Below are 24,734 nucleotides of genomic sequence, written 5' to 3' on the forward strand. Positions count from 1 at the left end.
GATAATAAAACAGGCATAGTCATTTCTGCACAATATTCGCCGCATAGTGACGTCTCATGCCGAGGCGATGCGTGCTCGCGCTATCAGCTGGCGTGCGCGTTCCCGTGCGTGTTGAGTCAGAGTAGAAAATGGCGAGTTCGTGCCCGAGCGAGAGGTTTGTTGTTCGCCGGGACGCGGAGAGCTGGAGGTCCGAGCTCATTCAGCGCGTGGGTAAGAGCAGCGCGCTCCGCGGAGCAGCTCCGCGGGCCTTCTCTCTGCTTTCTTCACGATAGTTTCATTGAGACGTAGGCACTAATGCCTGCAGGTAGCATGCTAACGGCTAACCGTCAGGATCGGACAAACCCCGATCGCGTTTGCTTTTATTCCTCGAGCGATCGTTATTGCTCCTGCGCGCGATGGTTTATCACCGAGCTGTGCTGCACTTGCTCTGAATCTCGTCAGTATATCGTGATTCATATAGAGCTACTGTAGGTTAAGGTGACCAGATTACTGAAATGAAAACCGGGGACATTTCCTAGTTCAGCGATCAAAATATCACTGAAATCTCTCTTGTGATTATCTACTAAATTATATATCTACAATATATTTGTGGGCTATTTTTATTTATTGTTTTGGTTTACATATATTAATATCATAATTAATAATTACAATGATGTTTAAGAATCAAAATTACCCTAGTTTATAGAGATGTAACGATTCACGATTCTGATTTCACGATTCGATTCAATTCACGATTTATTAATTTTTTACAAAATGAGATTTAAGACAAATAGATTAAATGTATCCTTTTATTATTGCTTGGACAAAATATTCCATGTTTCTTTGTAAAATTGAAATATAACACTATAATAACATACTAATATAGCACTTATATCATTATCAAGTATATCATTGCTCTTTTGTTTGTTTTGATTGCTTCTCTTGTCCTCATTTGTAAGTCACTTTGGATAAAAGCATCTGCTAAATGACAAAATTTAAATAGAATATAACTGTAAATAAGGTTGAAATTTTAAAACAAGTCCCAAATAAAATAAATAACACAAATAAAATAAATCTCTTCATATAAACAAAATAAGGTTTTGTCTGTGCTCTTTCCATTTAAAATTAGAGGCAACTACTGCATTTTAATCCTGATCCAAACAAAGATACATGCAACATGAGCAGTTTTTAATATAAATTAGATTGTATAATTTAGAAATTTGAAGCAAAAACAGTATGTTTTGTCAGGTGGAGCTTAAAGCGTTTCCTTGGTTACCGCTGTAAACAAAGCACTTATGGACACTGCAGCAGGTGGAGCTTAAAGCGTTTCCTTGGTTACCGCTGTAAACGAAGCACTTATGAACACTGCAGCAGGTGGAGCTTAAAGCGTTTCCTTGGTTACCGCTGTAAACAAAGCACTTATGAACACTGCAGCAGGTGGAGATTAAGCGTTTTCCTTGGTTACCGCTGTAAACAAAGCACTTATGAACACTGCAGCAGGTGGAGCTTAAAGCGTTTCCTTGGTTACCGCTGTAAACAAAGCACTTATGAACACTGCAGCAGGTGGAGCTTAAAGCGTTTCCTTGGTTACCGCTGTAAACAAAGCACTTATGAACACTTCAGCAGGTGGAGCTTAAAGCGTTTCCTTGGTTACCGCTGTAAACAAAGCAGCGCTGCACTTATGAACTTTAATATGCTTCATACAGAGGCAAGATGAATAGAAAAAATACCATCTAAACTTTTCTAAAGACTGTAAGTTCCCCTCAGACATGCATTCATATAAACTACCCCTAATTGAATCACGATTTGTTTAGCATCCCAACCGACTTGAATCGTCACATATTTGAACCGATTTTCAACCGGCTCGCAGTTAATCGTTACGTGCCTGCTAGTTTATTAATAGGAATATAATTGTACATAAATCACACTTTGAAAACTAAATAGTAACTACTGAAAATAGTGAACAGATCAAAACAGAATTATAACAAAATTATGACTTTACAAAACACTAAATATAAAACAATAAAAATGACAACATATGATATGTTTTTTTTTTTTTTATATTTTCTGACTATTAACATTTTCACAAACTGAGTAATTATAAGTTTTAAATTATTTTTTCCAAGTTATGTTCATGCTTCTGAAACCCCTAATCAGGCTTATTATTTAGCATTTAGGCTAATTTTGACCACCAATTGTGTGCTTTCTGCAAAAGTGAAATTGTTTAGTTTATTTATTATTATTATTCATATCAGAGTTGTGAAGGTGGAAGTTGAATGAAGATGAATGTTTAATACTGTGTGCAAAAAAAATCCCACCTTATCATATCATTGTTATAAAGGGCACGCAAACAGTATTACTTTGGTTTTACATGTATATAGTTAGTATGTGATTACCTTAAAACCAGTAACGGTGTGTCTCTTGATAACTGAAGATAATAGCGCTCTGCTCCAGTCCAGTTCTTCTTGCCTAAAGTAGTGGCGTGCAACTAGTAATCAGTACAGCTCACAGCGCCCTCTGTTGGTGAAAATAATCATTGTTTTGAACGATCTGTAAAATGGGGATATTTCTGGGGATAGCTCCAGTCGGGGACAGGACTGTATTAATTAGTGGAGCTCACAGCGCCCTCTGTTGGAATCGATTATTAAAATAGTTGTCAACTAATTTAGTAATCGATTCGTTGCTAAATAAATTTTTATTTGCCGTAAGCGGCTCATTTCGTGCATATTTTAAATCTGCGGTGACCAAAGTGTGGCAGTAATGAGCCACCGGAGGTTTTACTCAGCCAGTACAGCAGGAGAAGTAGTGAATAGCCAATAGCTGGCCTCGTTTTTTATGTCACGTGCTTCCCGCACAGCGTCTCTGCAGCATTCAGCGTGATGGGTGAGGCAGGCGGCAGTGGAGTAAGCTCGAGAAAGAAAAAGAAAAAAGCGGAAGATAAAACTAATCGAACGAAGTTATCCAAAGTGTGGGAGCACTTTACTTTGAGCCTTCAAAAAAGAAGAGTAACCTGTAAACTGCGGCTGTTTTCTGCGGCAGGAAACATAGCTTCTAAAAAGAGAGCAAGCCTAACTGTTAAACCCTGAACATTTGGACATGATGTTGACCTTTTTTGCACTGCAATGCAAAGTTTTTCTCAAATAATGAGTGAATAGTGTTCTGGCTCATTTCCCACAGGTAGTCGAATTCCTGTCAGTTCAGGCATAAGCTGTTTTGTTTAACATTTTTTATCGCTTTATTACATTTTTGAATTTTGCACTGTTATAAGGACCCACTACATATTTAAATCCGATGAAAATCACAGTGTGCAAAGACTTTTATTTGTGCAGATTCTGCAGTACAATGTTGTTTGCAAATGTTTAGTCGTAAAAGCTGATAACATTGCTTTTTAACAAGTAACATTTAAAGCTTTGTCGTTTACCAGTTCATAATTCAGTCTTGCAGTCTAATTATGACTGAATGAGAGTGGTAAATGTTTAAATGTATTTGAAATGCACTTTTTTCTAAGTATTCACTGTTCTTTTTCACACAGCAGGTTTTTTTGTGTGTGTCCAATTTTTTTTTCTGGACAAACTACTGATGGTTTTTACTTTAAATCTTACTTTAAAATTTGAGTTCCATTCAGGTTTTATGCCATTGGCACTTTATTCAAAGGATTGTTTACAGTTTCACAGCATAAGCTATAAAGCTGTTTCCCAGGTTTAAGCTGTGTGTTTACAGGAAAGAAAATAATAAAATGCAATTTACTGCAATTTTATTCTGTTTTATTCTTATTCTTCGTGAAAATATGTTCTGATAGATTCCTTAATAAGCTTTGTTTGGGATGTTAAACTACTTTAGGAGCCCTAAGGACTGCCATGGTGAAAACATTATTTGAAACCTCCTTGTGAAATTTGCTAGAGTATGTATGGGTCAGTGTTTTGATTGCAGAAGAGTTCGACAAAGGATAACCAACACATAATAAAATACAACTCAAGGTATGTTTTTGATGAGGATATGACAATGCAAAATGGTTAAAAATCTCTAAAAAAGTCTATGTTGAATGATAAAGACCCTTTGTTAATCATTTACTGGGGGGGAAAAAAAATGGGCAAAACTAAAATATAAGTACATAAAACCGATTCATCGATTAATCGTAAAAAGAATCGACCGATTAATCGATTAGCAAAATAATCGTTAGTTGCAGCCCTAGATAATCATTGTTTTGAACGATCTGTAAAATGGGGATATTTCTGGGGATAGCTCCAGTCGTGTGTATTGCTAGGTCTGTGCTTGCTCACGTCCGTCTAAACGATTGTTTTTTTTAACGCACGTTCACATGCAGTTCAGTATGAGCGTGATTGACAGATGAGGTCTGATGTGTGCAGTCAGCCATCTATTTGAGTTTCTTTCTTCAGCCCAAGGGCTTGTTGTTTAGTTGGCGGCAGGAGGGTGAATGAAGGTAATCTGAGACATTTGTAAGGACCTGTGATGTCATGAGTTTGCGTGGGAATGACGTCCATCTGTCTGGATGGCGCTTCAGATCTGGCTCAGATCACACAAGCAGGTCTGCAAGATGTCTGTTAAAGATCGAAATTGGGCACAAGACTGGAAGTCGACAGTGCTTGGACAGTGCATCAGATGTTGATTGGATGTTCAGATGTGTTTACTACTATTGCTACTATTATAACCTACATTATTGGAGAAATTCAGCATGTCGCCAGAGAGAAGTAGGTCATTTCACCAGAAGGTCTTGTTGTGACATTTTGATTAAAAGTTACGAGCTCAGAAAAAATGAAACCTGCATGACTTAATCGTTCCCAATAAGATGCATTTAGAAAACAGGGTGAATTTTAATTTCATGCTGAATTTAAAGTGCTCTGAGTTTTGCACTCTTCTTTCCACACATTTCAAGGAATGAACATTTCATTCATTCATTTCATCATTTCTGATCTGTATTTTCTAATGGATTAATTACGCATTATCAACATTTAATGCCGTTTGCGATCCTTCGAAGTTAAATGAATGTTAAAGAACTCTGACGTTTGCCTGCTAAATAATAGTTAGTAAGGTAGTTGTTAATGGATCTAGAACACAGTAATGCAGAATAAAGCATTAATATATGCTTTATAAATACTAATAAACAGCCAATATGCTGGTAATATGCACGTTAATAAGCAACTTGTTAATAGTGAGAATTGGTTCTTAAAATCCATTGTTACCATTTATTCTTCTGTTCTTATCGGTCTGTTTTTATCCTTGATCATTATTAACTTAAAATAATTTAAGTCTGACTAATTAACTTTTGCTTTTTTGTTTATTGTTTTAAGCTTTATGTAATTGTACTTGTATATTTTTTTTTTCTCCTCTGAATAGGTCTTGACAATATCTTGGAAGTGTTTGGTAAAACACAAGTTCTGGAGGATCTCAGGCTTTTAAAAGGTACGTTTCTCTGAGATGATAATCTATTAATTCAGAAATGGACACAAGGCTCTAACTGAAGGCAGTAAATGGAAATGTGTTTGGGGTGGCTGCTGAATATGAAGGATGTGTTTTAATGAGGAAGCTCATGGGAAAACAAAGTGCCTCAGATATTACATCAATGCTTGCTCTCCAGTTATCTTAGAAAAGAAAAATGTTTTATGCCTTAACATTAAATTGTGAACCACCTTCATGTAATTTCTGCAAGTCTCCATTGTTTATCAAACATGTTTTACTTGAACCGCACTACATTTAACATTACTAGATGAAGGTTTTACAAATTACAGTCAGTCCTCTCATATCAAATGATAGCAGAAAGAAGTTTACTGTTGTTTGGAAAGGCAAGAAATACTGTTGAAAGAGTCATTGTAATTTTTTCCAGTTGATGATAAAACATTGAGAGCCAATCGGAATCCATCCAACTTTAAAGAGCGCAAGCATTTAAATGGCCAGACATTTAAAACTGAATTAAAATACTTGTTGAATTTAACTAGTCAGATTACCAACATATTTGATTCTATTCAGGGCTCCAAACTGCGACTGAAACGGTCGCATTTGCGAGTGAAGTTTTTGCTGAGGTCGCCACTGGTGACTAGGCCTATTTACATGTTATAACTTAAAAATTTGCATGCAATACCTTTTTTCCTGATTGTTTTGCGATCACATCTTTTGTTATGTTCGCGTATTAAACTGAGACGATGCAGATCAAAGTTTTAGCAGAAAAAAAAAAAGAGTATGAAACAGTCCTCATCTCTGCCGCACAGCAGCTCTGACACACACCTGATAAACGCAGCTCAGGTGTGCAGCTCGAGAGAGATAGAAATGACGGAGACATGCAAAGTGAAAGTGCTGAAAAACAGCGTCTATTTCGTGCACAACTTGAACAAACAACAGGTAAAGCTGTCAGCTGTGTACTGGCAATGTCGTTAACAATTCTCGTTTATAATCATTAATTAAATGGTTTCTTCTTATCAAGATCTTAGTCTATTCTGTGTTCTGTTAATGCGTGAACTTCATTATTTGCAATTGCATTAATCGCAAAAAGCTTTGGTTCTTTAAAAGTATAAGCTTTAAAATTATTCAAAATTCTTAATGAAATACGAACAATAGGCTAAATGCAGTTTTGTTTTTGGTGCTCTTTAATGCGGCAGGAACGATTGTTTTAGCTCCTCAGTTCTAGCGGCGAGTAACCCATTTAATCTTTCTCTTTATTACTATAGTACATAATGAACATGAATTAACATCAAAAGGCTATTTTATAAGCCTACAGTACAACTTACTGAAATGTCTCATGTAAAAGATCATTCAGTGTTTCAAACTGTGGAAAACGTGTAAAGTTTGTAAACATTGCAATGTAATATACATTTAACTCAGAATAACCATTCGGTGTCCATAAGCTCATCGGTCAGCTAGAAAAATAACTATAAAGAGGAGCATTTTGCTGTATTTATGCGCTGTTGCATTTTAATATTTTTTACTTAACCTGTTGTCTACGTGATTCAGTACCTCTTATGAAATTGCATTTTACTAATTAAGAAAAAAAGACTGAAAGTGTGAAAGACATACACTCTTAAAAATAAAGGTGTTTAAAGGGTTCTTCACAGAAGAAAGGTTCAGTCAAAGGTTTGTTAAAGGGTTAGTTCACCCAAAAATGAAAATTAGGGTGTGTTTTTCTCACCCCCGCAGCCTCCTAGGTGTATATGACTTTCTTCTTTAAGATGAATGCTGTCTGAATTATATTAAGAATTGCCTTTGATCTTTCAAGCTCTATCATTCCAGTCAGCGGGTGTTGCATTGCTTCAGTCCAAAAGACGTGAAATAAAAAGCGCCCATCCATAAAAACAGTGTCTCGCATGGCTCCGGGGGGGTGAACAAAGGCCTTCTTTAGCGAATCGATGCGTTTTTGTAAGAAAAACATCCATATTCAAAACGTAATAATCACTTTAATGTAGCTTGCGCCAACAGTTGTACACGGAAGCAGCTCCGGGCGAATGACGTATGAGTTCAGCGCTGCGCATGCGCTGATGAATCTCGTGAAAACCAACGTTTGTTTACAGGATCAAAAGAAGCAAAGTTTCCATACTTTAGCAAAGGAAAACCAGTCTCCTCTTGGCTTATATCAAAATCCTCTGACATTCTTCTTTACAAATCATTGTTTTGTACTTCTAATTAGTGACTGTTGTTTTGTTCTGATCTCTCGCCTGCTCTTTCTGCGTTAGTCACTTCTGAGCGGCGCATGTGCAAAGCTGACCTCATACGTCATGCTCCCAGAACTCCTTCCAGTGTACAACAGTGAGTGCAAGCTAGATTCAAGTGATTATTATGTTTTGAAAACGGATCTTTTTCCTACAAAAATGCATCGTTTTGCTACAGAAAGCTTTTGTTCACCCCCGAAGCCATATGAGACACTTTTTTTATGGAAGGGCGCTTTTTATTTCACTTCTTTTGGACTGAAGCAATGCAACACCCGCTGACTGAAATGATAGAGCTTGAAAGATCAAGGACAATTTTTAATATAACTCAGTCTAGATTCGTCTAAAAGAAGAAAGTCATATACACCTAGCATGCCTCAGGGGTGAATAAAACGTAGCCTAATTTTCATTTTTGGGTGAACTAACCCTTTAACGAACCATCTCTTTCTCAACTTTTTATAATCGGAAGAACCTTCTTTCGCCACAAAGAACATTTTGTGAAATGTTCAGATTTTAAAAGTTCTTTATTTAGCCCAAACTACACTCAGTGACCATGTGATGCTTACGGTCCATGATATCGGTGCATATTCTGTGGAATAAACTATGTGTGACTGTATATTTCAAGTTGGAAAAGAAATTTAGTTCCCACTTTAAGTGAACCTTAGTTCCCAGGACAAGATGGATTAAAACGCTGATAAAGTCAAGAAAAGATGAGACATAAACACATGACAGTATGATTGAAATGGTAAAGTGTAAAAGTATAAAAAGTAAATAAATAATAAAATAAACAAAACATGTTTATTCTGTGGCACCTAAAAAACTTTTTTTTTTCTTATAGCAGCCAATGGCTCCTTACTCTATTTTTTATTTATTTTTTTGTTTGTTTTTGTTTGGAGCCCTGCTATTTAATACAGTTAACCATATTGTATGTATTAAATTTGTAACTCTTATCACTTCCCAACCCTGCCCTTGAGAGAGACGTTCATTTTAGTGTGTTTTAGAAATGTTGAATCCTCTTGCATCTTCCATGATAAATTGCCTCTGACAGTAACACATCTGCTTCACCACACAGACTGTTTTATTTAGTTCAGAGTGATATGGGAAGCCAAGAGTGTGATGCTGATGTGATATACAGTAAATCACATTCAGCGATTCATCGCACAGGAGGAAGTAGTGTTGTCAAAAGAACTGGTATTTCGGTTACAAATGGAAACTAAAATTTAGAAAGGACTCATTGTAGTCTTGCGCTTTCTGCAGTACCAGTAGTACTGAGTACAGACTAAATCCCACAACTCTGTTTCAGTGTGGGATTGAGTCTGAAGTTGCATGATTGACATAGTAATGCAGCAGATATGTCTGAGCAGATCTGTGCATCTTGGGGTGTAAATGAAGATTGTTTTCACTTGACCAGTTTAAATGAATATTTATTTAATATTTTTTAATGTTTATGCAATATTTTTTTTTGTCTACCTCCATTCAAAATCGTTGGGTAGAAAGAGCTGTGGGTTTACTGATCACCAGCACCTTTTCTGTGTTGTGGATGGTAGATTGGTAGGTTGTTCTGGTCATATACTCCGTGGTTAGGGTTAATCTCAGCATTGAATCTCAAGAGCAACAGCATAATCATATTTTGCATAAGAAATCATAAGTTGTGAATGTGAGCAGTCTGAAGTAAATGGAGTTGAGAAAGATATATGCTGCATATGAGTTGTCCTGTCCTCATGAACTGCATGCAAAAACACATTCGCAGTGTGAGCGGTGTAGTCTGATTCACAGCAAATTACTTATTTTAACCCAATTCTTTTAAAGGGATACTCCACCCCAAAATTAAAATTTAGTCATTAATCACTTACCCCCATGTCGTTCAAAACCCGTAAAAGCTTTGTTCATCTTCGGAACACAATTTAAGATATTTTTGATGAAAACCGGGAGGCTTGTGACTGTCCCATAGACTGCCAAGTAAATAACAGTGTCAAGGTCCAGGAAAGTGTGAAAAGCATCGTCAGAATACTCCATCTGTCATCAGTGATTCAACCTTGTGGTTATGAAGCGACGAGAATACTTTTTGTACATGAAGAAAACAAAAATAACGACTTTTTTCAATAATTTGTCTCCTCTGTGTCCCTCCAAATCAGTGTAGCACCATTTTGACAAATCTGAGCTGAACGCAGGCAGCGTACGCTCTTCTGATTTTTCTGCGATTTAATCACGATTAATTGCATTATGCACAAAATTCAATAATGAATTCAAAAATAGTGTGTTGCACACTTTTATTTTAAGAGTACTGTTGTATGAACAAAAGTGCAATAACATCTGGTTTGCAAACACTCTAAACAAATAAGGTGCTTTTTTTTAATGTTCCCTTTACATAGCAGTTCAAATATTTCTTGTCAATCTCAACTTTAACATTTAATGTAATCAAATTAAAATCTCATTTTCATGCGACTTGTGTATTCCTGTGATGGTGTGTTTTGAGGGAGGCTCATACGTGCAGTCATTCGTTGCTATCCTAAGAATGTTCCCCTGTTTTTGTTCCAAGCCGCAGAGTAGATACAAAATAAGTCCACAAATCCTGTCAATTTCAAAATAAACACCCTGCGCAGACTCCCGATCATATTTCACATCACTACTGTATATCCTTGCTAGGAGTCCAGAAATGGTATGTGAAATATAGATACAAGATAATTGAGGCTGTTTTTAAGATGACTGTACACAGCTACAAATCTTTTATCCTTGTCGTTCATAACTGGACTTGTAAGTGTATTAACTTCATAGTCTACAGTACAACAAAGTAGACAAGTCTGTATGTGTATTCAAGGCCAGTGAGCAACGGACTTTCAAAATAATAATAATAAATGCCTTAACTTGCCCAGCCCTAAACAAGGTAATGTTCTTAGAGATGCACTGATAGACCGGCCAGTGATGGTGGCGATGACATCACAGCCACGCGCACACTCACAGTCACGTGTAAACATGTGGTTTCGTGTGAGAGTGATTCTAATTTTAATTTGATTCAGTGTAAACAGTGACTGTTAATGTATTTATGTCATGTCAGATGAGGCTTGCACAGCCTGAGTCAGTGTGTGAAAGAGACAGCACACACAAAGTAGCTCACAGAAATCTATAGATGCACACTGCAGTTAAAAAAAAAAAGATTTAGGTAAGCAATATTATACGGTCGTGATGTTTCCCCAAATATCAATATCAAGTTTATTGCAATGTGACACGGATTTTATAAAATGGTATTTTAATAAACAAGAAGATAAAATTAAGTGCCTTAGATCTTAGATAAAATATTGACTGTTTTTGCTCAATTTCGCTGACGAAAATAGTTCTGATCAAAGCCACAGCAGAACTGTTGTGTGTGTCCGAGCAACACAGCGGTGTTTCTTCACTGAATGAATCCACGGTTTGAAGGAATCGAGTGAGTCAGTGATTCAGTGGCCCATTCACAAGGACAGTCACTTGCCTTGTTTCTGAATGAATCAGTCGTTTGAAAGAATTGCTTGAATGAATGAATAAATGACTCTCTTATTAAAATGACTCATCACCTACTGGTGGTTTAGTCACATTTAAAAGTATCAATGCATTTTTTTCAACATTTATTTGTACGTTTAAAAAAGAATGTAAAACATTAATCTCATAAAAAAATTATTTATGCGTTTGAAATTTTGCCATGTCAATGCATTTATGGCACCTCAGCTTGATCAAACTGTCTGTGTAAATGCATCTAATGCCACTTCAGATGCAGCTTCTGTTTCCTCAGCAGTGGAAAGATAGAGTTTGAAACTAATTTCATTTGAATGGTAACGACTCTACAGTTTCTTATTATTCTAACTGAATTGAAACAAAGTAAGACATTTAAAAAGGTTAGGGGAAATAAATGACCATTTATAAACATAGTGGGAAGTGACATCTGTGGGAAATGACAACTCATTTAACTATTTCTTCCTCTTTCCAGTCACAGAGCACTTTATTTTGAGAGTTGTTTAAGTGAGAGGAAACTTAGAGAGGAACTTAGTCCAGATTGGGGGAATTGTAATGTTTAATAATTTATTGTATTACGTAAATATTTTTGTACAACATATTTTAATATAATGTCAAATTTTAAATTATATTAGACAACCATATAATTCAGAAAATATGCTAAATATGTTTTTAAAGTCTCTCCTGGAAGAATTTTAGAATTATCACTGATTAAATTGAAAGATTGTATATGATTTTATCAGTACTCTTGTTTTTTGTATAATGATTGTTTCTTAGGAAAATGGTATATTATTGTAAATGACATATGTCCTTAAGTTTGAAAACATTTAGCTGAAATGTTTAATATGAATAAACAGTGCTCATAAATGGCTGCGGAGGTAGTATTCTCAAGTGAAGCGAGTTGAGGCTTGGACCCGGAAACAGTGCATCTTACATCACCACTTAACAACCGAATTAAATTAACAACCTTTTAAATAGCCAATAGCGTTTTGTTTATATCACAACTTGGGCCAGAGCTGTTAAAGCTGCATTTGACAGCGTATGACAGCCACAGTCTAATAGATTAGCCTTTTAGATTCAATGTGAAACGGTTTCTAAAGCAAAACAGTGATTATAATGATGATGAGTAGGTGTAGTTTGAAAAGTGTGTTATCTCCTCTACTGTCAATGCTGTTTTTCTAGCCATTTCTCCTCCTAATCTCATCCAAACTGCTATAAAATATAGCATTTGGTGTAGAATTTAAATGGGTCCGATAGGTTTTGTGGTCTGTGTGGACTCGTGAATATGATCTGCTCTGTGTTCTCTCGTCTCTGGACCGGAGCAGACTGTGTGCTCTGTGGCAGTTTGTGTGACACGATGCCAATCCAGACTTCATGGAAAGCATATTTACACTGTCTGAATTGTTCCCTATCCCCTATATAGTGCACTGTGTGCCATTCAGCATACAGAAAATACTAACTCTGAACAAGTGGCCAAATTCAACTGCAGTTTCTACATTCATTTATAGTGTAGGGGGCAGGAAGCTTCAAATTTTAGAGGGCATTTGATTGGACAGACAGTTTGGAAGCTGAGGTGCAGGGTGACATCATCAAAATCAGTGATCCTTATTGGCAGAAGTCAGAGACTGTAAGTTTGAAATGCTTATCTAGGGCTGCACGATTAATCGAAATGGAATTGAAATCGCAATTCGACAGAAGCTGTGATTGTCATGCGTATCTTTCAGTGAAGCACGGTTCTGTGATCAGCAGTAAATCTCCATCCAAAGGCCAGAGAAACTCCAAATACACCCCACAGAAGAAACCCAGGAAATGCCTATAGCTGGGTAAACAGAAGACTTAACTGCTTTCATTGATTCAACGTGACTAATAAACACAGGACTACGACAATATATGATTTATCTGAGTTCTTATTATTATAATTTTCATTAAAATGTTTATAATGCAATGCCTTTATCATTGCTTAGAATACAATGAAATATGTTGCATGCCTTATTCTGTGTAAGAAGCCACATCATCTCACAGAAGGATTTATTTCAAACACTCGACTGACATTATGAAGGGAGTTTGGAGTAAAAATATTATTAAATGTGGTATTTTCACATGCTTTCGGATGGAGCAGCATTTACCACACAGAGCTGTAGTTCACTGAGAAGCTATGCAAACAGCTGTCATTATCGCAAACGATTTCTTGGATATCATGATCGTGAAATAAAATCTTCTGCGTTTTTATTTTTTTGTGTGTGTAACTTGTCAGTGAACTATGGCTCTGTGTAGTAAATGCTGCTTCATCTGAAAGCACGTAATGATGATTTACTGCTGATTTCAGAACCGGCTTTACTAACAAAATGCGCATGACAATCATATTCGATTAATCGTGCAGCCCTAGTTATATCTTGAAAAGGTGAATTTCATCATTGTTTTGGAGCACACTATTATAGATAACCTTAAAGCCTTGTGCACACTGGGATGATTATCGAACGCTTATCGCCAGCATTTTTCGAGACGTTTTTCAACGCGTCTTGTGTGTTCATACCCATTGATTTTCACTGCCAAGGAGCCGAGTGAACATGCAAATTCACTCCCTGACATTAGATGGTGCTTAATGAAAAACAGAAATACCCTGGTACACATCGAATCCTATTTGATCTGCAATTCCTCTCCATAACAGCTCCGTCTTATTCTTGTAGTCGCTGTCACCTTTGTTATAAAGCTCTTTGTGTTCAGACACCAATGAGACCAGCAGCTCTACATTCATCTTGCTTTTGTGCTTGAGCACCACCAAGTAGTGTTTTACTGTAACTTCAGCAGCTCCAGGCACGTGAACAAAAGCGCATATCTCATTGGTCGGCCAGTTTTTAATGCTGCGTATCAAACCAAAAAAAAAAGCCGTTTTTTTTTTAGTTTTATTTTCTTTTAATACGCTTTTAAGCCTGGTGTCCATTGGTGCCCTTTGATTAGTCACGAGGCATTGAACATTGTAGATAATCACGCGTGATAATCATCCAGGTGTGCACAAGCCTTAAGGCTAACATATTCATCCAGAAAACTTCAATTTTGATTTCATGGAGACTTTAACACACTCTTCATACCGCAGCTTATGGTGCTGTTGTAAATGATGGAAGAAATCTGTAGGCTAGATTGTACATTATATGCAAAAAATGGTTTAAATAAACCGTAAAAACAAATTATTTAAAGAAACAAATTATTACCAGAATCATGCTACTGGTCTCTATCTGTCAGTGGTGGACGAAGTTCACAAATCAAGTACTTGAGTAAAAGTACAGCTACGTATAATAAAATATTACTCCAGTAAAAGTACTCCTTTTTCAATTTTACTCGAGTGAAAGTACAAAAGTACTCAAATTTAAGTACTTAAGTAAAAAAGTACTGATAGATAGATTTATTTTGCAATTTTATATAGACTACCTAATTTAATTTTATATTAGCACATTTGTTTTTTTATAATCCTACTGCTCAAAATACCTGGAATTTTCCCAAAATAACCACTACATGGAGTCAAGATACATTTTTGTTGTTGATATGGACTACACTGACGAGAGTGATGTAGTAATGTAAAAAAAACAGAGAAAACAGATTTGTGACCCTGGAGCACAAAACCAGTCATAAGGGTCAATTTTTCAAAATTGAGATTTACGCATCATCTGAAAGCTGAATAAATAATCTCTTCATTAATGTATGGTTTGTTAGGATGTAGATATTTTATTTGTATGTTAATATTTGAAAATCTTGAGTCTGAGGGTGCAAGAAAAATCTAAATATTGAGAAAATCACCTTTAAAGTTGTTCAAATGAAGTTCTTAGCAATGCATATTACTAAACAAAAATTAAGTTTTGATATATTTATGGTAGGAAATTTACTAAATATCTTCATGGAACATGACCTTTACTGTGGCTCAGTGGTACAGCATTGTGTTTGATTCCCAGAGAACACACATACTGTTAAAAAATGTTTAGTCTGAATGCACTGTAAATCGCTTTGGATAAAAGTGCCTGCTAAATGCATAAATGTAAATAAAAGAAAAATTGATCATTTTGACTCATACAATGTATTTTTTGCTTTTGCTACAAATATACCCCAGAGACTTAAGACTGCTTTTGTGCTCCGGGGTCACATTAGATTTTTACCAGCAAGAAAAAAATGTTTTAAAGTTTGTTGTTTTGCAGAACATCACAGTTATATATGATTTGAGAATAAGGCCTGAAGTTAGGAAGAACATTTTAAGGAAAATATAATTATATTTTCATAATGATTTTTTCCTTCTCAAACCTTGTCTGTGGTGTAAAAACACTCCTGGTCAAATACTCCCAGAGGGCATCACTTCCCACTTTGATAATTACTGTAGTTACCATGTTCTCATCACATCCTTTCTTCTTCCCCCAGATGTAATCTATCTAGGTGGCTGAATTAAAATATTTGGACTTTCTATCTAAAAATTACCTCAACTTAGCACCAGCAAGCTTGTTAGACAGTTAGCATCAGCTACCAATATTTACTTATTTTCAGTATGGTTATGAATAAAAATTCATATCTGTCTACTTGGGTGGTTAATCCAAACAATATAAACATGTATACTGTTGATAAACAATATAAAACATAAAACAGACGTCACATAGGGCATGCATTTTAATAAAACTGTTAATGTTACGGAAGTGGGGAATTTGAACGTGCATGAGTTATTTTATTTAATCTGTGTCATTTTAATGTGTCCTGGGGTGTTTTTTTTTTTTTTAAACCTTTGAGGCACTTATGCTGTAAATAGATCAGCCTTTACAGCAGATTTAGTTCACAAACAACTGCCAGTTTTGACCTAAATATGTTTTTCAGTTACAATAATTAATCTTAAAATTCGACATTACTTTTAACAGCATCAGTCGCGTGTACACTCACAAGATCTCCCGGTTCTTATTTGTGTGAATTGAGTTCACTAGAGACTCGCACTAAACGGTTCATTTGAATCAGTGAGTTGTTGACTCTAGAACAGTTGCAATCAGATCATTCTAATTCGTGAATGAATCGTTTTAAAAGGTTAATTGAAAAGAATCAGTTCGTTCTTGAATCAGAAACCGCTTCTGCATGTCAGAGAGCGTGATATATTATAAGGAGTAACGATATGTTTTATGAAATGTAGTGAAGTAAAAAGTATGATCTTATGCTTTGGAATGTAGTGAAGTAAAAGTTACTCAAAATAAAACTACTCCAGTAAAGTACAGATACTTGAAAAATGTACTTAAGTACAGTAACAAAGTAAAGCTACTCCGTAACTGAACACCACTGCCATCTGTTTGACGCAGTGTGTTTAAAGCACTTAATAAAAAGCATGTCTCATGTTTGACAACTTGGATAATGCACTTTTCCTGCACAAGTTCACTCTTTATCGTGCATTATTTTTCAGATGCATTTGCAACATCAAAATATATTGATATAAATTGTATTGTCTTGTCCTATATCTCATAAAAAAAGAGTTGATATACTTTACAATGTCTAAATACCATCCAGACCTACTGTGTCTTTTTAACCGATAATCAGAAATAAGCAATGATCCGAGTTACACAGACTCTTGCTGATCATCACCTACTGGTGCAGTGTTGTAACTTGCAGAAAGTGTGACTGAACAGATAACGTTTTGAACAGATTCCGATATTTAAATCCCTGAAATGAATCTAAATCCTAACCATAGCTCCTGGCTGTTGTCATTGTTTCAGATGCCAGGGAGAACACGCACTGGATAATGGATGCCTTGAATGCACTGTTAGTTGCTGTGTACTTTTATGGAAGATGCTTTTATCAAATGTACAAATGTGTACATGGGAAAATGAAATGCTGAAAAACATTGTCACCTAACTTAGCACCAGATCACAGTAAAGGTCATGAGATCTCTATCTCTCTCTCTCTCTCTCTCTCTCTCTCTCTCTCTCTCTCTCTCAAATTAAAATGCGTAAAAATGTATTTGTCCCAGTTTCCATTCACCACTATAAAAGTTTACCTAACTATGATGGCTTCCACGTTTTAAAACCCCAGAAAGTTGAAAAGGGTCCTTTTGGTGAAGACTGGACAAAACTAAGCATGGCAAGTTCAAAGCATCTGGTCCAGCCAACTGGGGATGATAAGAGAGCAGAAGGGCAAAGAAAACAATGTCACTTGACCAAAGGGGTCAGAGATGCAATCAAAACAATATCCTGTTTGAGCTGGTGGTGGCACTAGAGGATTGGAATAAAAATCGAATTAAACTGGTCTGAGGCGTTTGATTGACCGCTTCCATTTTGCATTTACAGAGTCACGCTACCCAAAATAGACAGCTAGTTAGTCTGTAAAACTGGTGGGTTTTGGTTTTTGATTTTTCCAAGTTCCCTTTCTTGCACACACAGTTGAATTTTTGCCTCTTCTTTTGGATCCACAGATTGTAAGCCTGCAAGTGTGTCAAATTGGTCATTTGATGAAAATTGTCTTTTCTGCTGCTTAAGACGAGAAAAAGTGAAGGTAGTTTTTTTTGTTCATTTACACTTTTCCCCCCTTTTCCTGATATATCAAGACACCTTGGAAGAACCGTTCTGATTTTTTTTACCTTAGGGAATCGTTTTTCTTGCACTAGCTATACTGTTGATTCAAGTAATGTGTTCAGTGGATACAGTGCTTTCAGTGATTAGTATTTTAAGTGTTAATTCCGTTTACCATGGTATTTGAATACATTTTAAGTTGCATGTGTGTCTCCTAAAGTATGTTAAAGCACACACCTCCACCCTTTATTCTTTTTTTATTTCCCTCCATGAACAGGAACATGTAGTTGCACTCAATAAACAAATTGTGGAAAGTGGTGGAAAACCTTTACTAGGTAAAGATCCTTCTAATATAAGCAGACTTGAGTGGCAGTCAGAGGAATTCCTGGATGCAGTGTTACACAGTAAAGGTGAGTATACCAGCACATAGTCTGACATTTGTGTGGCAATGAATGGTGGGACATGGTGCAGTATAGTAAGAGCGGTTACTGTCCAGAGTAAATAAATCGATCAATCACTCACAAGTTTTAATGTGCATTTAACAGAGCTATAATAAAGTTTTATTTACTTCTTTTTAGTGTGTTCAAAGTTTCCTATTACCTTCACATTTGAATTAAGTCCCTACAACTGTGACATTTATTATCAGACTTTCATGTTGCCGAATGGTTTGCGTCATTTTAACAACATATCTCATTGAACTGTCAACAGAATACTCGCCAAGAATTCCAGATCCTCACATCCCTGTGGTGGCTTGTGGTATCGTGCAGCAGATGATTAATGAGTTAGCTTCATATTATACCTCCAGAAGCGACTGCTCTCAGGACTTCCTTCAGAACAATGAAAAAAAGCACCAAAGCCTTCTGAAAACCAGCTGTCGCACTTCATCCACTGCTGTCAAAATAGACTCTGTTGCTTCAGCTCAGAAAAAGATCATCATGGTGGACCAAGATGCCCCGCTGGACCTTTCTCTGAGAAAGGTCAAAATGGAGGATTTTGAGCAAGGTACAGTATAGAATTATGAATGCATGAAGAGCTAATAGTTCAAAAGAAATCAGGCCATCTTACCTTTGAATGATTTTTCTCTTTAGATGGAGTTCTTGATCTTTCGACTAAGAATAATTTAAACAAAGGTCATAGGAGTTCTCATGTCAGCCCAGCTACACATTTGGTCAAAAGGTAAAGCAGGATATATACAGTCCCTTTCTACCAGGTTTATATGTATTGTTTACTTATCACGTCCCATCATGTATTTTCTTATGCAGTTTAGAATGTGTCTATATGTCTAATTTTTTGCCCGGTCTTTCAGGGAATCTGTCGACTTGAGTATTGCCCAGCTAAGAGATCTACAGGCAGTGTCCACTTTGGAACAGTTCATGTCAAAGCTGTGTTTGCATCACCAGCGCCAAATAGTGGAAGCATTAGGCTTCTTACAAAGCGAAGTCAAGACTGTGGCTGTTTCCAACCATTTCCAAGCACTCACTCCAGATTTGTCTGAGAAGCAGGCGACAACCGGCTACAGTCATGCATTGTTTGAAAACAGGTCTGAGAGAACATGCGCTGTGGATGCGGCTGTGAGCATTAGTAAGACTCAAGAGTCATCTGTCAGGACCAGTCAAAAGCCTACTGCAGAGGTTTTAAGGGCTGATGTTTCCAGTAATGCCCGTGTAGCGACTGAAAAACAAGTAGACCTTGGCAAGATGGAAATTTTGTCATCTTCATCTTGTGGAACAGGTGTTGAGTGTGGAAATGTAAGTTCTCCAACAAAATTTCTCATCATGACAAAGACAACTACTGATAATCTGGGAGCAAAAAAAGTGTTGGGGTCAAGCAGTCAACAAATTTCCAGTAGCAATTCCGTAAAGAAGTGTCTATGCAGGGCTGAGCGATGTTTGCCAACTTGTACTGCGGAGAATGAGCATGCAGACCCGTTAGCACCGAAGTGCTCTTTTGCACAAAATGAAGATGCTGTTGTAAAGCCCTCCACAATTCAAAAGACATCGAATGTTGTTTTACCAGTATCCCCAAGAACTGCCAGGAAAAGCAGAAAAGGTTCTTGTCTTAGGCAAAGAAATGGCTCTTTAAGTTGTCTCATAAATGATCCTGAAATGAGCCATTGTGACCTAGTTTATATTAGAAAATCAATAACAGAATGTCAGCCTCAATCTCGTAATCGACTGTCTCCACGACAAAATGCCCGGAAGAGCACAAGAGGGCACAGATATGTGGAGGAGTACTTAGAACTAAAAACCGTCCGTACCTTAGCTCGTAAACCTATAGGTGGTTCCAGTGGGAATTGTCCAGCTCGTATGCCAGACTTGCACACCTCAGTGACTCCAAAGCAGGTCCTTTCTAAGTCTGGCAGTGTTCCTCTAGTAAACACACCTTTTGCAGGCGACTGCATGAAAAATGTTATTCCAAAATTATCATCGGAGCAGATAGTGGAGAATGAAATGCCAGGAGATGTCGTAAAAGTAACTAGTCTGGGTTTGATGGTTGAAACCAGTCTAACGGGTAAAATTGAAAGCAATGGCCAAATTTTCAGTGAGCCATCAGGTAAACAGAGTGAATCAACCATGCAACTAGATTTGATCTCAGAAGCTCCCAGTTGTACTCTGAATGCAGTAGTGCAAGAAAAACGCATGGACGTAGTAGAAGAAACCACCGAAACAACAGAACTCACTGTACAGAAAGACGGATGTGACTCCCAAATTGGGCCCATGCCAGAAGAGGTGGTTTGTGGTACAGAAGGAAATCCTGAGCATGAGAATAAATCTTTGGAGCAATCACTGATCCATGTGTCCCCTAACATGGTCAAAGAGTGCTCTGCTGATGAAGTCGACATGGAACCGAGAAATGAAAGAGAAATTAAAAAACCCACAGAAGCCGAGACTGCAGCAGATGTCCAGGAACAATCAGAGGCATCAGAAATAAAGGCAAACACTGAGGAGGATAGAGGTGCTCAGGAGCAAGTTTTGAATGACAGTAAAAGTAACCTCCAAACAGTGAACTCTTCCGAACTATCAGTGAAGAATCAAGGGGATTCAGCAGTGTCCAGCCTGACTGGAGTCTCTACTGTACAAACGCTTGTCAAATGTAAAGAGAAGGATGTGGATCTGCATACTTCAAAAGGTTTGAATGCAAAACATGCAGTGTCCTCAGACAGATGCTTGCGTAGTAGAAGTTCAGAATGCAGTGTTGACGTAATGAAAGACTCCATGAAGTGTGGTGCTTCTGAACTTGTTGATCATGCCAATGATAAAAGCCCAAAGACTCATTCTACTGAAACAAATGCCCATACTGAGCAGGGGCCTGATTTGAAAGTTGTTGACATTCTTGAAACAACACAGGAGCTCCCGGCTGCTAAACCTTGTAACGGTCTGGTTGTGGATCATGGAGTCAAAACAAGACCAAAATCAAGAACTGCAACAGCTGTTGGTAGAGATGAGCATCCGAGTCCAGGCATCAAAGTGAATAATGATTTGCCGAGTGTTTTGTCACATGACGTTCTTCCAGAGACTGTAAGCACCACCTCTTCCACTTCAGAGATTGGAAAACACCACAAACAGAACAATCAAGCCTCTGAAAGCACTGAAAAGATGCCACTTAGAAATAAAAGTAGTCCTGTTGAGCTCTCTGTTAGCAGACCCTGTTCAGCCATTAAAAAGTCACCAACAAGTTCTGAAAATATGCTTTTGAGAAGCAGAAGTAACACTGAAGCGCCAAGTAGCAATTCGATCAGTCCGACAGAAGGCCATTCAGAGAAGCAAGGACAGATGCCTTTAAGAAAGAGCAGCTCTATTTGTGAGCAGGCAGCTATTAGAGATTTGTGTATATCTTCCGAGGCATTAACACATATGCCTCTACGAAGTAGAACTATTAGCTCAATTAAACCGACTGTTACCAAAGATTCTCCTGTTAAAAGTTCCATTAAAAAATTCAGTGAACAACCTGTCAGTTCACATTCCAGTACTACCTGTAGAAAAACCGAGGCCAATGGGCACATGCCCTTAAGAAGCAGTACCAGTTTAATTGCAGAACAGCCCCGCAACAACAAATCTGCTGTTGTAGATGCATCAGAGAGCCCTGGACGCATGTCGTTGAGAAGAGGGAATGTGTCTAATACTGAAAAGTCATGTGGCTCAACAGTAAGCCCTAATAGAAATAAACGTCCTCTGAGACAACAAAGGGTTTCAGCATCCTCAAGTGGGGAAGCTGAAGAGAGCCCCTTGAGTTCAAAAGTTAAAATCCCAAATCAGAAGCATATGGAGGCCCAAATAAGAGGCTCATCGAGTTTGCCAAATGAATCCTTCCACCTAGCTAGTCTTCAGATGACCGAACCTATTGTTTGCAGTCCCCCTACATTTTTGGATGCGCTGAGGCAGGAAGAACACCAGCAGTTGATTTCAAACTTAAACTCAAAGTTTGATAAAATGCACAAAAGTTGGGTTCCAATGGACAAGGAGGGTCAGCCTGCACCAAAACCCAAAAACAAGGCGGACAGGCTTAAAGAAATATGGAAAAGCAAACGCAGAGTACGAAAGTCAAGGCCATTGGAACAACAAAAGTTATCCCCTGTGCAAATGCTATTCATGAAGCCCTTTGATTTGCCCAGTATCTGCAGGTGGTTCCTGCAGTCAACTGAAACAAAATCACTTGTAATTGTTAAGAAGATCAACACCAGACATCCTTCTGAAACACAGTTGTGCTTTCACTCTTCGGCAGCAGGAGCGGGTTCCTCTCATGGGATATTTCCGAGCCTCCAGGCCGAACGGTTGAAGAAGCACCTGAAAAAGTTTGCTATTGCATCACCGGTGAAGAATAACCCCAAGAATCAAAGGCTACTCTCAAAAGCTTTAGGTCAGGGTATTTCTGCGATGAGGAGTAAAGAAAAGCATGAAGCGACGACTGCCACACGAATCTGTACAAAGGCACAGAGTCTTGCTGGAGTGACACCGGTACAGGCTCCTGAGAGCCTTGCCCCAGCGGCAGGCAGTGCGAAAAATCCAGCGAGTGCTAGAATTCTACGGAAATATTCCAACATGCGTGAGAAGCTTCAGGTTCAGCAAAACAAGAAACGCAAAGAGAAAACTTTCAAAGGTGCTCATCTCAAGTCGACAATAATTCCAAAGAAAGCCAGCAAACAAAAACTGCCGACATGTAAAGCGTCAAAGTCTGTGGTTCAGAGGATCTCTTCTCTGACCAAGACGGCAAAAACAAACTCTGCCCTCAAACAACGGGCTTTGAAAAGGAACCCGTGTCACAAAGACAGTGCCTCTCCAAAGAGACTGAAGGCACTCACAAGAATGACAAAAGCAATCTGTGAGAATGCCTCAGCAAACGCCTTGAGTAAAAAACAGATACTGATCAAAACTGGAACTGACAAGGCACAGCAAGTAAAAGCAAGTGGGACTAAAGTTGAGACAAAAAAACTGGTGTTTCAAAAAAGCCCTAATAATTTAGAATCACAATCTTTAGATGTGAGCATTAAACCTCTGATGTTGGAAGACCAAGTATTAACTAGGTCACAAAGAAAGATGGAAGGCACCCCTTCACAGACTGCCTCTCCCAAATCCTCCACAAAGCGAGGCTTGGAACCACTGGTCACTCCCACAAAACGTACTAGGACTTCAAAACCATGAACAATGTGTACAGGTACTACAACCTCATGTAGAAATGTTTCAGAAGAACAAGGGGTGCTGATGCTTTTAAAAAAAGAAAATATTTTTGAAGCTATTTTTTTAAGCTTGGCAGTACATTTTCAGAGCTTTGAATTTATTGTCATCTGAGAGAGATTTGTCATTGTTAGGTAGTTCAGGTAAAGAAATTTTCCAGAGTTATTTCTTTTCAGTGTCAAACATTTTCCAGTTATGCTTAAAGAAATATATTTGTTTATGAAAAAAATACTTTTTTTGTTGTTGATAGAGCCATTAATGTAAAAATCAATAAAGTTTCTGATTCCAGTGGGGAATTTTAAATATGAGTTATAAACGGGTGTCAAACTCAATTCCTGGAGGGCCAGAGTCCTGCAGAGTTTAGGTCCAACCCTTGCACACATACCATGCAGTTTTCAAATAACCCTGAAGGACTTGATTAGTTGAATCAGGTGTGTTTAATTAGGGTTGAATCTAAACTCTGCAGGACTCCGGCCCTCCAGGAATTGAGTTTGATTCCCCTGGGTTATAAATAACCCAATAACTCACTTGTTTGATTGACCGTTATGTTGAATAGCTTATTATTACAACAGCTTGGATTATTGAACCAGATATTATTTAAGGAATGATTCTAATCAGTTAATTTTAGCTAATTAAAAGTGGCTTTGTAACCTGAATAATGTGCCTTTTTTCTTATCTGTATTTATAAGTGATTGAGGTTGCCTCAAGAAATAAAGCCTCATTCTTTTTGCACATAGATGAGAAATTTGTACCAAACTTCTTTATAAGATCACAGCTTGTTTTTAATAGCTTTTTAATTTTGTTTAAATATGCAGTAGTTCATATTTTCATTGTCTACATATATACAGTTTTGTTTTTGTTTTTTGTTTTGTTTTTTCCCTTTTCAGGTGATATGTGCATAGAAACATATGCACAAGTTTCTATCACTTTTGTTTCTAAAATAGATTTTTTGTAGAGAAGAGTCATTATGCAATATGTTCTCAAACATTTTTTTAATGCCTGTATTTGTGATGCAGTTAAAAAAAATAATAATAAAAAAAATAATAATAATATTATCCAAGATAACAGGTTTTCTAAAACTGGATAAATTAACAGGAATATGTTTGGGTAGTTGGAGATAACCATAAGAGATTAACTATATGTGGTTGTTATTTTATATAAATGTAATATATAAAACTATATTTGAACATTTTATTTTACTTTTTTGACTTTGAAGTAGTTTGAAATGTAGTTTACTTAAACCACCACCAGGATGGAAGACCATACCTCATATATATGTTTTGAGTTGTGCAAGTAGGAAATATTATATAAAAGTGAACTAATTTGGTTTGAGTTTTATGCATTTTGTCTTTTGTCAGTCGTTGATGCATTTTCAAATGTTGGGATATGTTTGGAGCTGAGGTGAGTGGTGTGGTAGTCTGGACAAGCTT

At 37.2% G+C, this 24,734-nt stretch overlaps 1 protein-coding gene across 3 annotated transcripts; it reads left to right on the top strand.

Moving 5' to 3' along the window:
• The first annotated feature begins 68 nt into the window (after positions 1-68).
• On the top strand, positions 69-24,040 carry wu:fc17b08. 3 transcript variants are annotated; one of them, XM_042768394.1, is made up of 7 exons: positions 69-210; positions 5,335-5,400; positions 17,536-17,615; positions 17,910-18,042; positions 18,341-18,634; positions 18,721-18,808; positions 18,939-24,040. In XM_042768394.1, the coding sequence occupies exons 1-7, from the start codon at positions 129-131 to the stop codon at positions 23,269-23,271; spliced, it is 5,076 nt and encodes a 1,691-aa protein (XP_042624328.1). In that variant the 5' UTR covers positions 69-128; the 3' UTR covers positions 23,272-24,040. The 3 variants fall into 3 exon arrangements, with proteins under 3 accessions (XP_042624328.1, XP_042624329.1, XP_042624330.1); XM_042768395.1 differs by lacking the exon at positions 69-210 and adding an exon at positions 4,257-4,688; XM_042768396.1 differs by lacking the exons at positions 69-210; positions 17,536-17,615.
• The last annotated feature ends 694 nt before the right edge of the window (positions 24,041-24,734 follow it).

The sequence above is a fragment of the Cyprinus carpio genome, chromosome A13, assembly GCF_018340385.1.
Source record: "Cyprinus carpio isolate SPL01 chromosome A13, ASM1834038v1, whole genome shotgun sequence".
Taxonomy (NCBI): domain Eukaryota; kingdom Metazoa; phylum Chordata; class Actinopteri; order Cypriniformes; family Cyprinidae; genus Cyprinus; species Cyprinus carpio.